Below are 20,853 nucleotides of genomic sequence, written 5' to 3'. Positions count from 1 at the left end.
CAAGCCTCACTTCAACAGAGACCAAAACAGGAAGTAACTCTAGCTAGAAAGACCTTTTGGCCCATCATGAAACTTCTGGGATTAACAGGATTAATCAGATAAAGAAAATTGATCACTCACTCAGAAATGCCTATTTCAGATATCAGGTGAGGATCCGGGAGGCCAGCATCAGTGGGACCCATGCATTAACAATGCCCTCTACTGGGACACTGATAAATAAACGAGAATAGACTGTCCAGTTATCAGTCTAATCAGCAGTAAAATGAAAATTTTCAGATTCTGCTATAGCATTTTCTCAATATTGCTTTATTTTATATAGAATAGATATCAACCTCAGCATTTTTCTGAAGAACTGGAGTAACCTTTCTTGAAATTCTAGAATTCATCTAAGACTCATAAAAACAGAGTTTTCAAGTCAGTATTTTATAGTTTAGAATAAAAAGTTTATAAAAATCACTTTAGTAGAACAGATACTTTACCTGGTGGCTCTTTCTTGTCATAATACTGGTAGATCCCGATGTCTCTATCTGTAGAAAGGAAGAAATGACATTAGATTATGGTAAAAAGTTATGGAGAATAAGAAGCCAACCCATACTGTACGGCAGGGTCAGTAGGGCAGGGAGGAGGGCAGAAACAATCTCTTTATGTTACTGGAAATAAAATACTTCAAAAGTATGTGGACATGGGTTTATCTATTCTAGGGATATTCAGGAACTGGATAGTTTATCAGTCCAGTTAGGAAAGAAATACACAAAACTAGAATGGCATGAGGAAAGAAGTGATAAAGAATTGACGCCAAGGAAGACCAACTTTTTTCTCTCATGCTTCCTCTGATATTTTTCACAGGGTGCTACCAAAAGAAACTACCACTAAGCAAGGCGAAATGAAATCAGTGGATAGAATTCTGAGCTGTGGCTTTCTCTTCTCTAATTTAACTCGAGTCTAGTAGGGTATTTGGGAGAAATCTGCAGAAAAGAAAGGTTTAGAGGAAGGTGTGGATAAATTATCTGAAGCTTGTTTAGATTCAAAAAACCTTCCAAACCATTCCAATTCGGATGCTCTGCTGGGGTTACAAAAGCAAAGCTAGGCTTCCAAGATGCTGAGAGTGATTTGACCATGGAATCCGTTCCTGCAGTTGAATTACAGGAAAACAAAATAATTGTGTCCACTTTCTTCCTATCTGTGAATAGTGAAATATTTCTTTCTTTGAAATAACATTTGTTTCCTTCCATGCAAAATAATTCTAGTTACTAACAAAAGGATACAACTATTTCTAAAGAAATGGAAGCAGTGCAGGCTGCCCCCTAGTGACTGATTGCTCCAAACTTTCTCAAACTGAATGATAAAACTTCCTCAAAAAAGCTATAATTAACTTTTCAAATAGTTTTTCAAAACAGTCAATCATCCGTACTTACTGAAGCTCTATTTTATTCATCATGCCACTAATTGGGACATATAATTTAAAGAATGCAGTTTATTTCTGTTGGTTATATTGAAGATACCTAATAAGGAGTGCCAGGGAAAGGTCATGAGTATGGCTCCTAGGGTACTGATAATATTTTATTTCTTTACCTGGGTGAAGATTTTATGGGTGTGTTCACTTTTTGATAGTTCAAAACATATCTTTATAATCTTTACACTTTTCAATATACATGTAATACTTTTAATAAAAAGATTCTTAAAAAATCCAAGAACCATATGCATTATGTACACAGGCCATATCCTGTGTACATAAAGAATATGTGTACATAATGAATATTCCATGCATCCAAGTATTACAGCTCTAGAATAGAACTATGAGGATAATAAGGGGTCCTGAATTCTATGCACAAGTCTGACCTACTGCATCTGGCCCAGAGTGGGGCTCTTAAAAACGAAGCAGGAATAGAAAGGCATCCACATAAGACCCACGTCCCATGGAGTGCCAGAGCCTAAGCTAGATGAGGAAGGTGTCCACAGGGAAAGTCAGTCTGACATAGTATGTCAGAACCCTAGCAGGGTGAGAAGCACCATTCATAGGAGCAATGGCCTCGTCTTGGGTGTTAGAGGCTGAATAATGTGAGGAGGACATCCACATACAGGGGCAGCCCAACATAGTGTGTCAGAACGTACACGGGGTGAGAAGGACATCCATGCAGGGAAGGGAACTGTCACAGAGACAGAAGACTGTCTGCATACAGGGTGATTTTAAGTAAATAAAATAAAGATATGGAAGCGTCAGCTTTCCCAGTGAGAGAGAAGTACAAATATAAAAAGAGAGAACATTAGAATGAACCCTGTGGTGATAGATTAGAATTTGAGGTACTGGTATGAACTCATGGTTTTCGATATATTGAGATACAGAAGTGAATGTGTGCAAGTATGTGTGTATGCGTACATACATACATTCCCTAAGCTCTGGCCACTGAGAGTACCTGGGAGCAGTGATACTCCAAGAGCAATGAGTGCACCTAAAGCACACCTTGGCTTCTAGATACTATTCTCCTCTAAAAGGAACCAAGCTCCTTTGAGAATTGGCTGATTCCAGCACTGAGGAAGGGAAAGTATAATAAGAGCCTGAAAGATCTGTTGTGCCAGAAAGAATGGAAATGCTCAAATATTGACAGGGACATGGCACAAAGACAGAGAAGCCAGCTTGCAAGGGGTCCCACTGGCCACATCAGGGACAACTTAAACATCAAAATAAATAATGGTACTAATGGATTAAAATCATTGACTAAAACAGTACCTGAGCCCACAGGGATAAAATAAATTAAAAATATATTTAAAGTTTAATGAGGAATAAGATATTCACATATTTTCAAGGTGTCTCCCTTACAAAATACTAATTAATTCCAAAGAAGAAAGTAACTTTGCAGTGGAGAAACCTAGCAGACATCACCTTAACCAAGTGATCATGAACATCATCAATAAAGACAGGAATTGAAATTGTGCACTGCCTGTTAGGATGCATTGAGAATACAGCATCACTTCTGGAATATTCCCACCAGATATGCATAATTTGAACTTACTTATGAGGAAACTTCAATGATCTAAATTTAGGGACATACTACAAAATGAGTGGTAAAAAAATCTTCAAAAGTGTTAAAGTCACAAAAGTTAAAAAATAAATTAAAAAAAATTAAAAGGATGAAAGATTTGTTCCAGAATTAAAGAGCATAAAGAGACATGATAACTAAATGTAACATGTCTTTTTTTCTTTTTTTTTTATGTAAGAAGTGGATTTATTTAGAGAGAAACACACTCCACAGACAGTGTGGGCCATCTCAGAAGGTGAGAAAGGCACCAGGGTATGGGGTTGTCAGTTTTTATAGGGGTGGGTAATCTCATAGGCTCGTGAGTGGGAGGCTTATTGCAGCTATTTCAGGAAGGGGTGGGGATTTCCAGGAATTGGGCCACCACCCACTTTTTTGATCCTTATGGTTGGTCTTGGAACTGTCATGACGCCTGTGGGCATGTCATTTAGCATGCTGATGTGTTACAGTGAGGTATACTGAGGCTTAAGGTCTAGTGGAAGTCGACATGTCCACCATCTTGGACCCATTTGGTTCTAATCAGTTTATGTCATGTCCTCGGGCTATGTCATTCTTTCAAAGGTTGTGCCCTGCCTCCTTCCCTCCTGTTTCATTCCCCCCTCAGATATTTTACTCCCATATTCTTATGAGAGCAGAAGGGCAATCGTCCGTCTTCTGTAACTGCTTCAGAGCTGAGTGGGGGGTGTCGACCCTGCCTGTCAGGGAGTAAAAATCTCTGGATGTCTGATCTAGGGGCCCCAGAGGCAGGACAGCTCCTTGTTTTAAGTCAGTATGGGCTGTAATCCTCACATAGCCATCATATTGGTGTGGTACTGTTGTAACTGCTTCCATAGCCTTTCTATGAATCTTGATGATGAAGCACTTTTTGTAAAAGCATCAGAGTACAAAAATATCTATAAATGACCAAAGACTTAAAAGCCATGGTTAAACATCTGATTATAGTGTAATCAATAAAGAAACTTGGTTATAATAACCAGAATTCCAAATGATTACATTTAACTTAACATACCAAATAATCCTAGTTAAATATTTCTCTTTAAGATACCTCAGGGGACCTCTAAGGTACCCCAAAGTTAGCTGGAAATCAAAAGAAACAATTAAAATTTGATATTTGGGAAGTTTGTCAAAAAGTTTTAAAACACTTGGTCAAATAAGATCATAGGTCACTGTGAGACAATACTTATTCCTTAACCAAAGTTACAAAAGATCTCAAAAGCAAATACAAGTCACTTAAAGGCAAAGAAACTCACAATCTGTTGTCAAAAGCAGAATTTCAAGAATACTTTGGAGGGAGAAACCAAACCCAGCCTTGTTCTAGCCCATTCCTAACAAAATCCATTTACCCATCTAAATTCAATCCAGTCTTAGAAAATCCTGATCACACATAACTCTTTTCAGTATTTTTCATTCTTCACACCTTCTTTTACTAAAAAAACCCAAGTAATTCTGAACGAGAACCATTTGCTATAAAAAATGACACTGGAGGAACAACTGGTGAAACTCTGAGTATTAGATGGTAGTACTATTATCATTGTTAATTTCTTGATTTTGATGGTTATATAGATGATGTGGGACAACACATTTTCTATAGGAAATACACACTAAAGTATTTGGGGGTGGTGAGGCATCAGATCTGAAACTTACTCTAAAATGGTTCAAGAAAAAAAATTCTCTGTACTAACAAGTTTTCTGTAAAAGTTTGTGATTACTTCAAATTAGAATAGCATTTATCAAAAAGACAAGAAATAACAAGTGTTGGCGAGGATGTGGGGAATAGGGAACTCTTCAGCACTGCTGGTGGGAATGCAAATCGGTGCACTCACTATGGAAAACAGTATGGAGGTTTCTCAAAAATAGAACTATCATGTGATGCAGCAACTTCACCTCTGGGTATTTATCCAAAGAACATGAAAACACTAATCCAAAAAGATATAGGTACCATTATTTCATGTTCGTTGCAGAATTATCTACAATAGCCAAGATCTAAGTGTCCATCGATGGATGAATGGATAAAGAAGACGTGGTATATATATACAATGTAATACTACTAAGCCATCAGAAGAATGAAATCCTACCATTTGTGACATCTTGAATGGACCTTGAGGGCGTTATGCTAAGTGAAATAAGTCAGAGAAAGACAAATGCCATATGACTTCACTTATATGCAGAATCTTAAAAACAAACAAACAAAACACAAGCTCAAAGATACAGGGAACAGATTCGTTGTCAGAGTCAGGAGGGTGAAGGGGAAGGTGGGTGAAATGGGTGAAGGGGGTCAAAAGGTACAAACTTCCAGTTATAAAATAAACAAGTCATGGGGATATCATGTACAGCATGGAGACTATAGTTAATAATAATGTATTGCATATTTGAAAGTTGCTAAGACAGTAAATATTAAAAGTTCCTATCGCAAGAAAAAACTTTTGTAACCATGTATGGTGGTGGATGTTAACTAGACTTATCAAATCGTCATGCTGTACACCAGAAACTACTATAATAAGTCAATTATACCTCAATTCAAAAAATACTTTAGGGGCTTCCCTGGTGGCGCAGTGGTTGAGAGTCCGCCTGCCGATGCAGAGGACGCAGGCTCGTGCCCCGGTCTGGGAGGATTCCACATGCCGCGGAGGGGCTGGGCCCGTGAGCCATGGCCGCTGAGCCTGCGCGTCCGGAGCCCGTGCTCCACAACGGGAGAGGCCACAACAGTGAGAGGCGGGCGTACCGCAAAAAAAACACAACTTTAAATGTCAAGCATAATGAGAGCATGTAAGAGGGTTACTAACTTAGTCTAAATGGCAGGGAAGGCTTCTCTAGGTGACTTACTAAAGCTGTGCCCTAAAGAAGAAGTATGACTGCACATGGGTTCAAAGAGAAGAATGCCCCCAGCAGGGAGAATAGATAGCTCTGCTGAAGATCCAGTTGGGGCAGAAGATCTTACTGCCCCCTGGGGCCTTTGTGCACTACTGTCTTTGGTCAGAGCATTCATTTCCTTTTTTCTATCATATTTATACATATTTCAATATAATTTGGTTTCTTGATTATAAAAGTAATATGTTCACTGTATAAAATTGAGAAAATAAGGAAAGAACAAAAAAGTTTAATTTCCGGTATTTCCACTCTTTGGAGACAGCTATTAACAACATTTTGTTGTCTCTCAGAGTTTTTCTCTGAATGTATATTACTAAATAAAAGTCTTATGCTGAAAATGATGTTTAACATTTTTGGTTTTAAATTGTTTTAATTATTGGATAAATATAAAAGATTATATGTAATGTTTAAAAACAAAACACAAGAATATATGTAAAATTAAAAAATACACAAATCTAAAAAAAAGAACTTTTATTATATAAGTTCCAGGTGTACAGCATTAAAATTCAACATCTTACACACTACAAAGTGATCACCACCACAAGTCTAGTTACCATACATCACCATACAGTTGCCCCTTTCAGCCATTTCACCCAACCCCTAATCCCCTTCCTCTCTGGTAACCACTAATCTGATCTCTGTATCTATGAGTTTGCTATTGTTTTATTTTGTTCATTCCTTTGTTAATGTTTTTTAGATTCCACTGAAGAGTAAAAATTACAGGGTATTTGTCTTTTTCCATCTGATTTATTTCATTGAACAAAATACCTTCAAGGTTCATCCATGTTGCTGCACGAGGCAAGATTTCATTCTTTTTTAGGGTATTATTCCATTGTATAAATATAACACATCATCTATATGCATTCATCCATCAATGGACACTCAGGTTGTTTCCATGTCTTGGCTATGGTAAATAATGCTGCAATGAACATGGGGGTGCATATATCTTTTCAAATTACTGTTCTCATGTTCTTTGGATAAATACCCAGAAGTGGAATAGTTGGGTCATATGGTAGCTCTACTCTTAATTTTTTGAGGAATCTCCATATTGTTTTCCATAGTGGCTATACAAATTTATAGTTCCAACAACAGTGTGTAAGGTTCCCTTTTCTCTACAGCCTCTCCAATAAATGTTACTTCTTGTTTTTTTGATAATAGCCGTTTTAACAGGTGTGAGGTGGTATCTCATTGTGGTTTTGATTTGCATTTCCCTATTATTAGTGATGTTGAACATCTTTTCATGTGCCTGTTGGCCATCTGTATGTCTTCTTTGGAAAAATGTCTATTCTGATCCTCTGCCCATTTTTAATCAGTTTTTGTTGTTGTTGTTGTTATTGAGTTTATATGTTGGACTTATCAGATATATGATTGGCAAATGTCTTCTCCATTTTGTTGGTGGATTCCATTGCTGTGCAGGAGCTTTCTAGTTTGATGTAGTCCCACTTGTTTATTTTTACTTTTGTTGCCTTTGCTTTTGATGTCAAAAATCATCTCCAAGATCGATGTCAAGGAGACTACCACCTACATTTTTTTCTAGGAATTTTAAGATATTGGATCTTACATTCAGGTCTTTAATCCATCTTCAGTTAATTTTTCTGTATGGTATAAGATAGTGGTCTAGTTTCATTCTTTTCCATGTGGCTATCCAGTTTTCCCAACACAATTTATTGAAGAGACTATCCTTTCTCCACTCTATGTTCTTTGCTCCTTTGTCATAAGTTAAATGTCCATTTATGTGTGGGTTTATTTCTGGTCTCTCATACCATTTTGCTTACCACAGCTTTGTAGTATAGTTTGAAATCAGGAAGTGTAGTACCTCCAGCTTTGTTACTGTTTCTTAAAATTGTTTTGATTACTCGGGATCTTTTGTGGTTCCATACAAAATTCAGAATTATTTGTTCTAGTTTTGCAAAATGTGCCATTGGAATTTTGGTAAGGATTACATTGAATCTATATAGGCATAACTCTTTTACTGCACTTCACTTTATTGTGCTTCGCAGACATTGCTTTTTTGCAAACTGAAGGTTTGTGGCAGCCCTGCACTGAGCAAGTCGACAGGCACCATTTTCCAATAGCATTTGCTTAATTCATGTCTCTGTCACATTTTGGTAATTCTTGCAATATTTCAAACATTTTCATTACTATTATTTTTTTATGGTGATCTGTGATAAGTGATCTTTGATGTTACTACTGTAATTGTTTTGGGGCACCATGAACCACACCTATATAAGAAGGCTAACTTAAGTGATAAATGTCATGTGTGTGTTTTGACTGCTCCACTGACAGGCTGTTCTCCCATCTCTCTCCCTCTCTTCATGCCTTCCTATTCCCTGAGACACAACAATATTGAAATTAGGCTAGTTGATAATCCTACAGTGGCCTCTAAGTGTTCAAGTAAAAGGAAGAGTTGCATGTCCCTCACTTTAAATCAAAAGTTAGAAACAATTGGCTTTCCTGGTGGCACAGTGGTTAAGAATCTGCCTGCCAATGCAGGGGACATGGGTTCGAGCCCTGGTCTGGAAAGATCCCACATGCCGTGGAGCTACCAAGCCCATGCACCACAACTACTAAGCCTGTGCTCTAGAGCCCATGAGCCACAACCACTGAAGCCCACGCACCTAAGCCCATGCTCCACAACAAGAGAAGCCACTGCAATGAGAAGCCCCTGCTCGCCGCAACTAGAGAAAGCCCATGTTCAGCAACAAAGACCCAATGCAGCCAAAAATAAATAAACAAAAAAATTTAATTTAATTTAACTTTAAAAAAAGAAATGATTAAGCTTATTGAGGAAGGCATGTTGAAAGTCAAGACAGGCTGAGAGCTAGGCCTCCTGAGCCAAACAGTTAGCTAAGTTGTGACTGCAAAGGAAAAGTTCTTAAAGGAAATTAAAAGTGCTACTCCACTGAACACACAAATAATAAGAAAATGAAACAACTTTATTGCTGATATAAAGTTTTGGTGTCCTGGATAGATCAGCCACAACATTCCCTAAGCCAAACCCTAATGCAAAACAAGGACCTAACTCTTTTCAATTTTATGAAGACTGAGAGAGGTGAGGAAGCTACAGAAGAAATGTTTAAAGCTAGCAGAGGTTGGTTCATGAGGTTTAAGGCAAGAAACCGTGTCCAGAACATAAAGGTACAAGGTGAAGCAGCAAGTGCAGATGTAGAACCTACAGCAAGTTATCTGGAAGACCTAGCTAAGATAAAATTAATGAAGCTGGCTACACTAAACAATAAATTTTCAATGTAGACAAACAACCTTCTATTGAAAGAAGGTGCCATCTAGGAATTACATAGCTAGAGAGGAAAAGTCAATGACTGTTTTCAAAGCTTCAACAGACAGGATGACTTTCTTGTTAGGGGCTAATACAGCTGCCAACTTGAAGTAGAAGCCAATGCTCAGCAATCCTAGGGACCTTAAGATTCTGCTAAATCTACTCTATCTGTGCCCTATAAATGGAACCACAAAGCCTGGATGACAGCACATCTGTTTACAACATGATTTAATGAATAATTTAAGCCCACCCTTGAGACCTACAGGTCAGAAACAAAGATTTCTTTCAAAATATTACTACTCATTGACAATGCACCTGGTCACCCAAGAACTCTGATGGAGATGTACAATGAGATTAATGTTGTTTTTATGCCTGGTAGCACAAGCACAACATCCATTCTGCAGCCCATAGATCAAGGAGTAATTTTGACATTCGAGTCTTATGGTTTAAGAAAAACAATTCTTAGGGCTATAGCTGCCACAGACAGTGATTCCTCCGATGGATCTGGGCAAATTCAATTGAAAACCTTCTAGGAATTCCCTGGTGGTCCAGTGGTTAGGACTCAGTGCTTTCACAGCTGGGGCCCGGGTTCAATCCCTGGTCAGAGAACTAAGATCCTGCAAGCCATGTGGCATGGCCAAAAAAAACAGGATAAGAAAAGAAAACCTGGAAAGGATTCTCCATTCTAGGTGCCATTAAGAACATTCATGATTCACGGGAAAAAGTCAAAATAGCAACATTAACAGGAGTTTGGAAGAAGTTCTTTCCAACCCTCATGGATAACTTTGAGGGGTTGAAGACTTCAGTGGAGGTAGTAACTGCAGATGTGGGGAAAACAGCAAAAGAACTAGAATTAGAAGTGGAGCCTGAATATAGGACTGAATTTTGTTGCAATCTCATGAGAAAACTTTAACACTTAAGGAGTTGCTTCTTATGAATGATCAAAGAAAGTTGTTTCTTGAGATGAAATAAGTCTACTCCTGGTATAAATGCTATGAAGATTACTGAAATGACAACAAGGGATTTAGAATATTATGTAAACTTAGTTGATAAAGCAGCAGCAGGATTCTAGAGGATTGACTACAATTTTGAAAGAAGTTTTACTCTGGGTAAAATGCTATCAAACAGCACTACATGCTACAGAGAAATCATGTGTGAAAGGAAGAGTCCATCAATGTGGCAAACTTCACTGGTGTCTTATTTTAAGAAATTGCCACAGGCACCCCAACCTTCAGCAACCACCACCCATCAACACTGAGGCAAAACCCTCCACCAGCAAATAGATTACAACTTGCTGTAAGCTCATACGATATTTAGCATTTTTTAGCAATAAAATATTTTTTAATTAAGGTATGTACAATGTTTTTAAAGACATAATGCTACTGTACACTTAATAGATGACAGTATAGTGTAAACATAACTTTTAGATGCACTGGGAAACCAAAACATTTGTGACTCACTTTGAGATATCTGCTTTTTTGGAGTGGTCTAGAACTGAACCCACAATGTCTCTAAGGTATGCCTGTAGACAGCTTTGGGTAGAATGGACATTTTAACAATATTAATGCTTCCAGTCCATGAACATGGAATATTATTTCCATTTATTTATATATTTTTCAATTTCTTACATCAGCATCTTGTACTTTTTGGTGTATAGGTCTTTCGACTCCTTGGTTACATTTATTCCTAGGTATTATATTCTTTTTGATGCAATTGTAAATGGGATTGTTTTATTTCTCTGATAGCTTGTTATTAGTGCATAGATATGCCACAGACTTCTGTACATTGATTTTGTATACAGCAACTTAACTAAATTCATTTATTAGTTATACCATTTTTTTGGCAGAGTCTTTGGGGTTATCTCTATATAGTATCATGTCATCTGCAAATAGTGAGTTTTATTTCTTCCTTTCTGATCTGAATACCTATTTTCTCCTCACCTAACTGCTATGGCTAGGATTTCCAATATTATGTTGAATAAAAGTGGTGAGAATAGACATCTTTGTCTTATTCCTGATTTTAAGGGAAAAGATTTCAGCTTTTCACCACTGATGTTAGCTTGGGTTTGTCATATATGGCCTTTATTATGTTGAGGTAAATTCTGCTTTACCAACTTTGCTGTAAGTTTTTAGCATAGATGGATGTTGAATTTTGTCAAATATTTTTTTCTGCATCTATTGAGATAATTGTATGATTTTTATCCTTCATTTTGTTAATATGATATATCATGTTGATTGCTTTGTGGGTGATAAAACATTTTTGTATCCCTGAATCCTACTTGATCATGGTGCACAGTCCTTTTAATGTATTGTTGGATTTGGTTTACCAATATTCTGTTGAGGATTTTTACATGTATGTTCATCAAGAATTGGCCTGTAATTTTCTTTTTTTGTGTGGTGTCCTTGCCTGGTTTTGGTAGTATAAAATGTTTGGAATGTTTCCCTCCTCTTCAACCTTTTGGAATAGTTTGAGAAGAACAGGTATTAAATCTCTGTTTTGTAAAAATTCACCAGAAAAGCTATCTGGTCCTCTATTTTTGTTTGTTGGGAAGCTTTTGATTACTGTTTCAATGTCCTTACTAGTAATCAGTCTACACAGATTTTCTATTTCTTCATGATTCAGTCTGTAAAGATTGTATCTTTCTAGGAATTTATCTTCTATGTTGTCCAATTTGTTGGTGTGTAACTGTTCACAGTAGTCTCTTATGATCCTTTGCATTTCTGTGGTATCAGCTGTAACTTTTCTTTCATTTCTGATTTTATTTGAGTCCTCTCTCTTTTCTCCTTGGTTATTCTAGCTAAAGGTTTGTTGGTTTTGTTTATCTTTTCAAAGAACTGGCTCTTTGTTTCACTTATCTTCTCATTTTTTTTTTTTTTTTAGTCTCTATTTCATTTATTCCTGCTCTGATCTTCATTATTCCTTCCTTCTACTAATTGGGGCTTCATTTGTTCTTCTCTTTCTAGCTCCTTTAGGTGTAAAGTTAGATTGTTTATTTGGGATTTCTCTTGCTTTCTGAAGTAGGCCTATATTGCTATGACCTTCCCTCTTAGAACTCCTTTTGCTGCGTGACATAGATTTTGATATGACATATTTCTGTTTTCGTTTGTATCTAGGTATTGATTTCTTTGATGACCCACTGGTTGTTCAGTAGCATGCTATTTAATATCCACCTTTTTGTGTTTTTTCCTGGCCTTTTCCTTGTGACTGATATCTAGTTTCATACCACTGTGGCCAAAGAAGATGTTTAATGTGATTTCAATCTTCTTCAATTTACTGAGACTTGTTTTATGACCTAATAGTGATCTATCCTGGAGAATGTTTCTATGTGTACTTAAGAAAAATATGTATTCTGCTGATTTTGAATGGAATGTTCTATGTTTATCTATTAAGTCAATCTGGACTAATGTGTCATTTAACTCCAATGTTTCTGTATTGATTTTCTGTCTGGATGATTTGTTGATGTAAATGGGGTGTTAAAGTCCCCTAGTATTATTGTATTGCTTTCAATTTTTCTCTGTAAGTCTGTTACTATTTGCTTAATATATATTGGTTCTCCGCTGTTGGGTGCAAATACATTTATAAATGTTAATATTTTCTTGCTGGACAGACCCCTTTATCATTATGTAATGCCCTTCTTTGTCTTTTATTACTGTCTCTGTTTTAAAGTCTATTTTGTCTGATATGAGTATAGCTAATCCAGCTTTCTTTTCACATCCATTTGCATGGAATATTTTTTTCCATCTCTCCACTTTAAGTCTGTGTGTTTCCTTTCAAGAATTACAAGAGAAGTAATTCTCTTGTAGGTAACCAATAGATGGGTCTTCTTTTTTTATCCATTCAGCCACTTTTGATTGGCAAATTTAGTCCATTTGCATTTAAAGTAATAATTGATAAGTACATAATTATTCCATTTTGTTAAATGTTTTCTGGCTATTTTTGAAGTTCTCTGTTCCTTTTTTCTTCTCTTTCTCTCTTCCGTTGTGCTTTAGTAGTTTACTCTAACATTATATTTAGATTCCTTTCTCATTTTCTTTAGTGTAGTTACTATAATTTTTTCCTTATAGTTAGTGAGGTTCACATATAACTTCCTATTTAAATAGTGGCCTGTTTTAAGTTGGTAACAACTTAAATTTGAACACATTCCAAAGTTTTATCTTTTTATCCCCCCAACATTTTATACTTTCATTGACACACTTTACATCTTTTTATTTTATGCATGTCTTAACTAATTATTGTAATTTTAGTTAATTTTACTTCATTTGTCTTTTAACCTGCATGCTTGCCTTATAAAAGTGATTGATCCACTACTTTTATTATATAGTTACCTTTTCTAGTGAGATTTTTACTTTTGTATATTTTCTTATTATTAATTAGTACCATTTCTTTTCCTTTAAAATTAAAGAAGTCCTTTCAACATTTCCTGTAGGGCCAGTAACAGATTCCTTTAGTTTTTGCTTATCTGAAACCCTTCATCTCTCCTTCAATTATGAATGATGACCTCATTAGGTAGAGAATCCTTGGTTGGAAGTTTTTTCTTGCAGCACTTTGAACATGACATGCCACTCCCTTCTGGCCTGTCAAGTTTCTGCTGAAAATTTCTGCTCATAGCCTTTATGCGGTTTCCCTTGTACAAAATTAGTTGTTTTTTTCTTGCTGCTTTCTGGATTCTCTCTTTACCCTTAACCTCTCCCATTTTAATTATAATGTGTCTTGGTGTGCATCTCTTTGGGTTCATCTTATTCGGAATTCTCTGGGCTTCCTGGACCTGTCTGTTTCCTTTCCCCAAATAGGGAAGTTTTCAGCCACTATTTCTTCAAATAATTTTTCTAGCCCTTGCTCTCTCTCTCCTCCTTCTGGGACCCCTATAGTCCAAATGTTATTCTGCTTGATGTTGTACCAAAGGTCTCTTAAGTTATCTTCACTTTTTTAAATTCATTTTTCATTTAGTTGCTCTGTGTGGGTGAGTTCCATTGTTCTGTTTTCTAGCCCACTGATTCATTCTTCTACCTCATGCAGTCTGCTGTTGAACCCCTCTAGCATATTCTTTAGTTCAGTTATAACTTCTGTTTATTACTTTCTTATATTTCCTATATCTTTGTTGAAGTTTTCACAGTATTCATCCATTCTTCTCCAGAGCTCAGTGAGCATTTTTATAATTACTGTAAGTTCTTTATACACTAGATTGCTTACCTCCATTTTCCTTAGCTCTTTTTCTGAGGTTTTGTCATATTTTTCTGATTGGAATATGTTTCCGTCTCATTTTGCCTAAGTCTCTGTGTTTATTTTTATGTATTAAGTAAATCAGTTATTTCTCCCAGTCCTTTCTAAAGTCCTTTCTATTTATCCCTCTCCTTTCTAAAAGGTTAGAGGGAAAATTTCAAAATGGTGCTCACCTGCACCAGAACTATGAAGGCAGCCTGAAATTGCAAAAATGCTTTGGCCAGTGTCTCTGTTCCCAGGGAGTGTCTCAGTTGGTTCCTGACTCTCTGGCAGATGCTTCAAGATTAGTAAGTGGGTCCCCTTCACCTATGGTCCATGGGCTTCTCAGTATGCTGTTTTTGTGCTGGTTTTCAGGTCAAGTGAGTTTGCATGCACATCCTTTAGGAGTGGGTTTTCTGTTCCCTGTTTGTCGTATATGGCCTTTATTATGTTGAGGTAGGTTCCCTCTATGGCTACTTTCTGGAGAGTTTTTATCATAAATTGGTGTTGAATTCTGTTGAAAACTTTTTCTGCATCTATTGGGATTATCATGTGGTTTTTATCCTTCAATTTGTTAATATGGTGTATCACATTGATTGATTTGTGTATGTTAAAGAATCCTTGCATTCCTGGGATAAACCCCACTTGATCATGGTGTATGATCCTTTTAGTGTGCTGTTGGATTCTGTTTGCTAGTATTTTGTTGAGGATTTTTGCATCTATGTTCATCAGCGATATTGGCCATAGTTTTCCTTCTTTGTGACATCTTTGTCTGGTTTTGGTATCAGGATGATGGTGGCCCCATAGAATGAGTTTGGGCATGTTTCTCCCTCTGCTATATTTTGCAAGAGTTTGATCAGGATAGGTATTAGCTCTTCTCTAAATGTTTGACAGAATTCGCCTGTGAAGCCATCTTGTCCTGGGATTCTGTTTGTTCGAAGATTTCTGATCACAGTTTCAATTTCAGTGCTTGTGATTGGTCTGTTTATATTTTGTTTGTTCCTGGTTCATTCTTGGAAGGTTGTGCTTTTCTAAGAATTTGTCCATTTCTTCCAGGTTGTCCATTTTATTGGCATAGAGTTGCTTGTAGTAATCTCTCATGATCCTTCGTATTTCTGCAGTGTCAGCTGTTACTTCTCCTTTTTTCATTTCTAATTCTGTTGATTTGAGTCTTCTCCCTTTTTTTCTTGATGAGTCTGGCTAACGGTTTATCAATTTTGTTTATCTTCTCAAAGAAACAGCTTTTAGTTTTCTTGATCTTTGCTATCATTTCCTTCATTTCTTTTTATTTCTGACCTGATCTTTATGATTTCCTTCCTTCTGCTATCTTTGGGTCTTTTTTTCTTCTTTCTGTAATTGCTTTAGGTGTAAGGTTAGGTTGTTTGAGATTTTTGTTTCTTGTGGTAGGATTGTATTGCTACAAACTTCTTAGAACTGCCTTTGCTGAGTCCCATAGGTTTTGAGTCGTTGTGATTTCACTGTCATTTGTTTCTAGGTATTTTTTTTGTTTTGTTTTGTTTTTTTTGCGGTACTCGGGCCTCTCACTGTTGTGGCCTCTCCCGTTGTGGAGCACAGGCTCCGGACACGCAAGCTCAGCGTCCATGGCTCACGGGCCTAGCCGCTCCGCGGCATGTGGGATCTTCCCAGACCGGGGCACGAACCCACGTCCCCTGCATCGCAGGCGGACTCTCAACCACTGCGCCACCAGGGAAGCCCCTGTTTCTAGGTATTTTATGATTTCCTCTTTGATTCCTTCAGTGATCTCTTGGTTATTTAGTAGAGTATTGTTTATCCTCCATGTGTTTGTATTTCTTACAGTTTCTTCCCTGTAATCAATATCTAGTCTCATGGCATTCTGGTAGGAAAAGATACTTGATATGATTTCACTTTTCTTAAATTTACTAAGGCTTGATTTGTGAGCCAAGATACGATCTATCCTGGAGAACGTTCCATGAACACTTGAGAATAAACCGTATTCTGTTGTTTTGGGGGGTAATGTCCTATAAATATCAATTAAGTCTATCTTGTCTAGAGTGTCATTTAAAGCTTGTGTTTCCTTATTTATTTTCATTCTGCATGATCTGTCCATTGGTGAAAGTGGGGTGTTAAAGTCCCCTACTATCATTGTGTTACTGTTGTTTTCCCCTTTTATGGCTGTTAGCATTTGCCTTATGTACTGAGGTGCTCCTATACTGGGTGCATAAATATTTACAACTGTTATATCTTCTTGGATTGACCCTTTGATCATTATGTAGTGTCCTTCTTTGTCTCTTCTAATAGTCTTTATTTCAAAGTCTATCTTGTCTGATACGAGAATTGCTCCTCCAGCTTTCTTTTGATTTCCATTTGCATGGAGTACCTTTTTCCGTCCCCTCACTTTCAGTCTGTATGTGGCCCTAGATCTGAAGTGGGTCTCTTGTAGACAGCATATATACGTGACTTGTTTTTATACCCATTCAGCCAGTCTGTGTCTTTCGGTTGGAGCATTTAATCCATTTACATTTAAGGTAGTTATCGATACGTATGTTCCTATTACCATTTTCTTAATTGTTTTGCGTTTGTTTTTGTAGGTCTTTTCCTTCTCCTGTGTTTCCTGCCTAGAGAAGTTGCTTTAGCATTTGTTGTAAAGTTGGTTTAGTGGTGCTGAATTCTCTTAACTTTTGCTTGTCTATAAAGCTTTTGATTTCTCTGTCAAATCTGAATGAGATCCTTGCTGGGTAATCTTGGTTGTAGATTCTTCCCTTTCATCTCTTTAAATATGTCCTGCCACTGCCTTCTGGCTTGCAGAGTTTCTGCTGAAAGATCACCTGTTAACCTTATGGGGATTCCCTTGTATGTTATTTGTTGTTTTTCCCTTGATGCTTTTAATATTTTTTCTTTGTATTTAATTTTTGATAGTTTGATTAATATGTCTTGACGTGTTTCTCCTTGGATTTATCCTGTATGGGACTCTCTCAGCTTCCTGGACTTGACTATTTCCTTTCACATGTTGGGGAAGTGTTCAACTATAATCTCCTCAAATATTTTCTCAAACCCTTTCTTTTTCTCTTCTTCTTCTGGGACCCCTATAATTCGAATGTTGGTGGGTTTACTGTTGTCTCTGAGGTCTGTTGTCCCGGAGGTCTCTGAGACTGTCCTCAATTCTTTTCATTCTTTTTTCTTTACTCTACTCTGTGGCAGTTATTTCCACTATTTTATCTTCCAGGTCACTTATCCATTCTTCTGCCTCAGTTATTCTGCTATTGATTCCTTCAAGAGAATTGTTAATCTCATTTTTTGCGTTGTTCATCCTTGTTTGTTTGCTCTTTAGTTCTTCTTGGTCCTTGTTAAATGTTTCTTACATTTTCTCCATTTTATTTCCAATATTTTGGATCATCTTTACTTTCATTACAGTGAATTGTTTTTCAGGTAGACTGCCTATTTCCCCTTCATTTGTTTGGTCTGGTGCATTTCTGCCTTTGTCCTTCACCTGCTGCATATTTCTTTGCCTTCTCGTTTTGTTTAAGGTCTCCTTTTCTCAGACTGCAGGTTCATAGTTCCTGTCGTTTTAGGTGTGTGCCCCCAGTGGGTGAGATTGGTTCAGTGGGTTGTGTAGGCTTCCTGGTGGAGGGGACTGGTGTCTGAGTTCTGGTGGATGAGGCTGGATCATGTCTTTCTGGTGGGCAGGGCCACATCTGGTGGTGTGTTTTGGAGTGTCTGTGAACTTACTATAATTTTAGGCTGCCTCTCTGCTAATGGGTGGGGTTGTGTTCCTGTCTTGCTAGTTGTTTGGCATGGGGCGTCCAGCACTGGAGCTTGCTGGCTGTTGGGTGGAGATGGGTCTTAGTTTTGCAACAGAGATCTCTGGGAGAGCTCTTGCCGATTGATATTACATGGGGCCAGGAGGTCTCTGGTGGTCCAATGTCCTGAACTCAGCTCTCCTACCTCAGAGGCTCAGGCCTGACACCAGGCCAGAGCACCAAGACCCTGTCAGCCACATGGCTGCTAGTTTCGGAGGGTCTCCTGCAGAGGCCGGGGGCAGCTGTGGCTCACTGCGGGGACAAGGACACTGGCAGCAGAAGTTCTGGGAAGTACTCCTTGGCATGAGCCCTCCTGAAGTCTGCCATTATCCCCACCAAAATGCCTGCAGGCTCCAGTGCTGTACACCTTTTTAATAGTAATTCGTTTACTCTCATTTTAGAAGAATCGGGGAAGGAAGCAAATGGGTGTTAAATCCACTTTGCTTAACTGGAAATTCTAACCTTATCCATTTTAAGCAAGCTAAACTTAATGAAATTATAATGACATCATCTGTAATTATATATTTGATATAAAGAAATAATGCTTTGCAAGGTAAACCATTTTCTTAGTAATGATGCTAAAGATGTAAATAAATCTGTCCTCCTAAATACAAGAGTTGCTTTAGATACTCAGAAAGGAAAAGACTTTTTTAAAAGATGTTTCCTAATGATATATACTTTATCCTGAAATACTAATAAACATTGTTAAAACACATTTATATTACTCTCTTCCCCAAAAAATGTGAGATTCAAAAAACATGAATAGGGCTTCCCTGGTGGCGCAGTGGTTTAGAATCTGCCTGCCAATGCAGGGGACAGGGGTTTGAGCCCTGGTCTGGGAAGATCCCACATGCCGCAGAGCAACTGGGCCCATGAGCCACAACTACTGAGCCTGCGCGTCTGGAGCCTGTGCTCTGCAACAGGAGAGGCTGCAATAGTGAGAGGCCAGTGCACCACGATGAAGAGTGGCCCCTGCTCGCCGCAACTAGAGAAAGCCCTCGCACAGAAACGAAGACCCAACACAGCTAAAAATAAATAAATAAATTTATTTATTTATTTATTTATTTTTAAAAAAATGAATATAATTGTACCTCTTAGTTGTATGTTTGAAATATTACTTTATGTTTGAAATATTACTTTAATATCAAATAGAAATGCATTTACCACTAGCAAGCCTGCAAATATTTATGAATATAAATCAGTTATTATGAATAATCCCAGGAAAAAAATGGAACATTTGTGTATCTTAAGAAGAAACAGATATTAGGCCAATAAAATTAATGTTCAAAGCAGAAAATGTAACTCAAGTTGAAAAAACATAAGCAGAGTTAACTAAAAGAAATTACTATACACTAGCCAATTTTTCATTATGTATAAAGAAAATAATCCAATTCCAGCTGGAGAATCTAGGCTCTAACCTTTGCTAGTACTTATTTATATTGTTGTAACTTATATTTTAAAAATATTGAAATTAATCCAGAGCTTATTTACCCCCAATGTGTAAGGTATTCTTCAAAGACCACAGGTGCAGTTCAGTCAAGCAGAAAGACATCTGATGGCAGAAGGAATCTCTGTCCTGTTTAAAAAAATAATTAAGAAGAGGTGCCAATTAATTATCTTCTATTGCCAATAAAACCAAGATCCCTTAGAAATAATAAAAAGAATCACTTGCCACTACTGATATTTGAGATACGGTTCATTAGAATAAACACACTTTAATGTATCCTTAGTTAACCACCCAGAAATGAACTCTAGAAAAAGGAAAAAAGCACTTCTTTTCCTAGATTTAGTATGTCATTGCATTGAGAAATGTAGTAAGAAGAATATATATATTTGGGTTTCCAATAATATACGTTTGATTTCTACTTAGAAATTAGAATTATTTAGCATTATAATTTATAATTATTTAGCATTTAAGCATTTTTTAAAAATATTTTTAAGGAAAAGAAACATCTGTTATGTAGTTAGTAAGTACAAACACATTTTGTGGTCTATCTTTAATATACAAAGCAAATATTTACAATCTCCCACATACTAAAAGGCTAATTAAAGTGGAATTTTCAAGGTAAATGATATATAGTTATTATTTTGGAAACATATTTACTTAGAAGTAAACTGTGTGAAACCACATTAGCATTCAGATTAGTTTGTTAATCTGCATGTTGTGATAGATCCAGATAGTCTACTCTACCTGCGTTAAAAAAAAGAGATAGCAATAATGTACATCTTATATTTTCTCCTAGTTTTAACAGCAGGGGCTAGTGATGGATATTATTAACACTTTATTATTTCCAACAAACTTCTGAATAACAAAAAATGCTTGAAAAATATTTTAAGACATCTTTCATATAGAGGAAAAAGCCTTCAGCTTCTTTAACATTTGGAGTGACTAAAAATATTTTCCCATACTATTCATATGGGTGATAATCCAAAATAATTTTAGACATAACACAAACGTTGTTGGTCCTTCCTTCACCTTTACATTTGACCTCAATGCACTTACCATCATCAAGAATCAGATGCATGTTCAACTAATGAGACACAGTGTACTAATTATTGAAATGGCAGAGTGAACAATTTCACAGCATAAAAGAAGGGCTCAACCCTGCTTGGAATAGCAGTGCTCCGAGAAAGCTACAGACAAGTTGTAAAATGTCAGTAGGACCTCAGAGAAGCATAGGAATTAAATGATGAA

The 20,853-nt window shown here is 36.9% G+C and overlaps 1 protein-coding gene across 15 annotated transcripts in view; it reads right to left on the bottom strand.

Annotated features, from left to right (window-relative positions):
* Positions 1 to 20,853, bottom strand: part of WDPCP (WD repeat containing planar cell polarity effector) — a 384,215-nt gene that overhangs the window by 282,876 nt on the left and 80,486 nt on the right. For all 15 annotated transcript variants that reach the window (XM_073791318.1, XM_073791321.1, XM_073791322.1 and 12 more), the window contains exons 2-3: positions 19,650 to 19,734; positions 480 to 527 (exon numbers count right to left, since the gene is read on the bottom strand). In XM_073791318.1, coding sequence (XP_073647419.1) covers positions 480 to 527; positions 19,650 to 19,710 — 109 coding nt within the window. In that variant the 5' untranslated portion in view covers positions 19,711 to 19,734. The remainder of the gene's footprint in view (positions 1 to 479; positions 528 to 19,649; positions 19,735 to 20,853) is intronic.

Source organism: Tursiops truncatus, chromosome 14 (assembly GCF_011762595.2).
Source record: "Tursiops truncatus isolate mTurTru1 chromosome 14, mTurTru1.mat.Y, whole genome shotgun sequence".
NCBI classification, from domain to species: Eukaryota; Metazoa; Chordata; class Mammalia; order Artiodactyla; family Delphinidae; genus Tursiops; species Tursiops truncatus.
The sequence above is the reverse complement of the archived record's forward strand: the minus strand, read 5'-3'. Positions and strand labels throughout refer to the sequence as shown.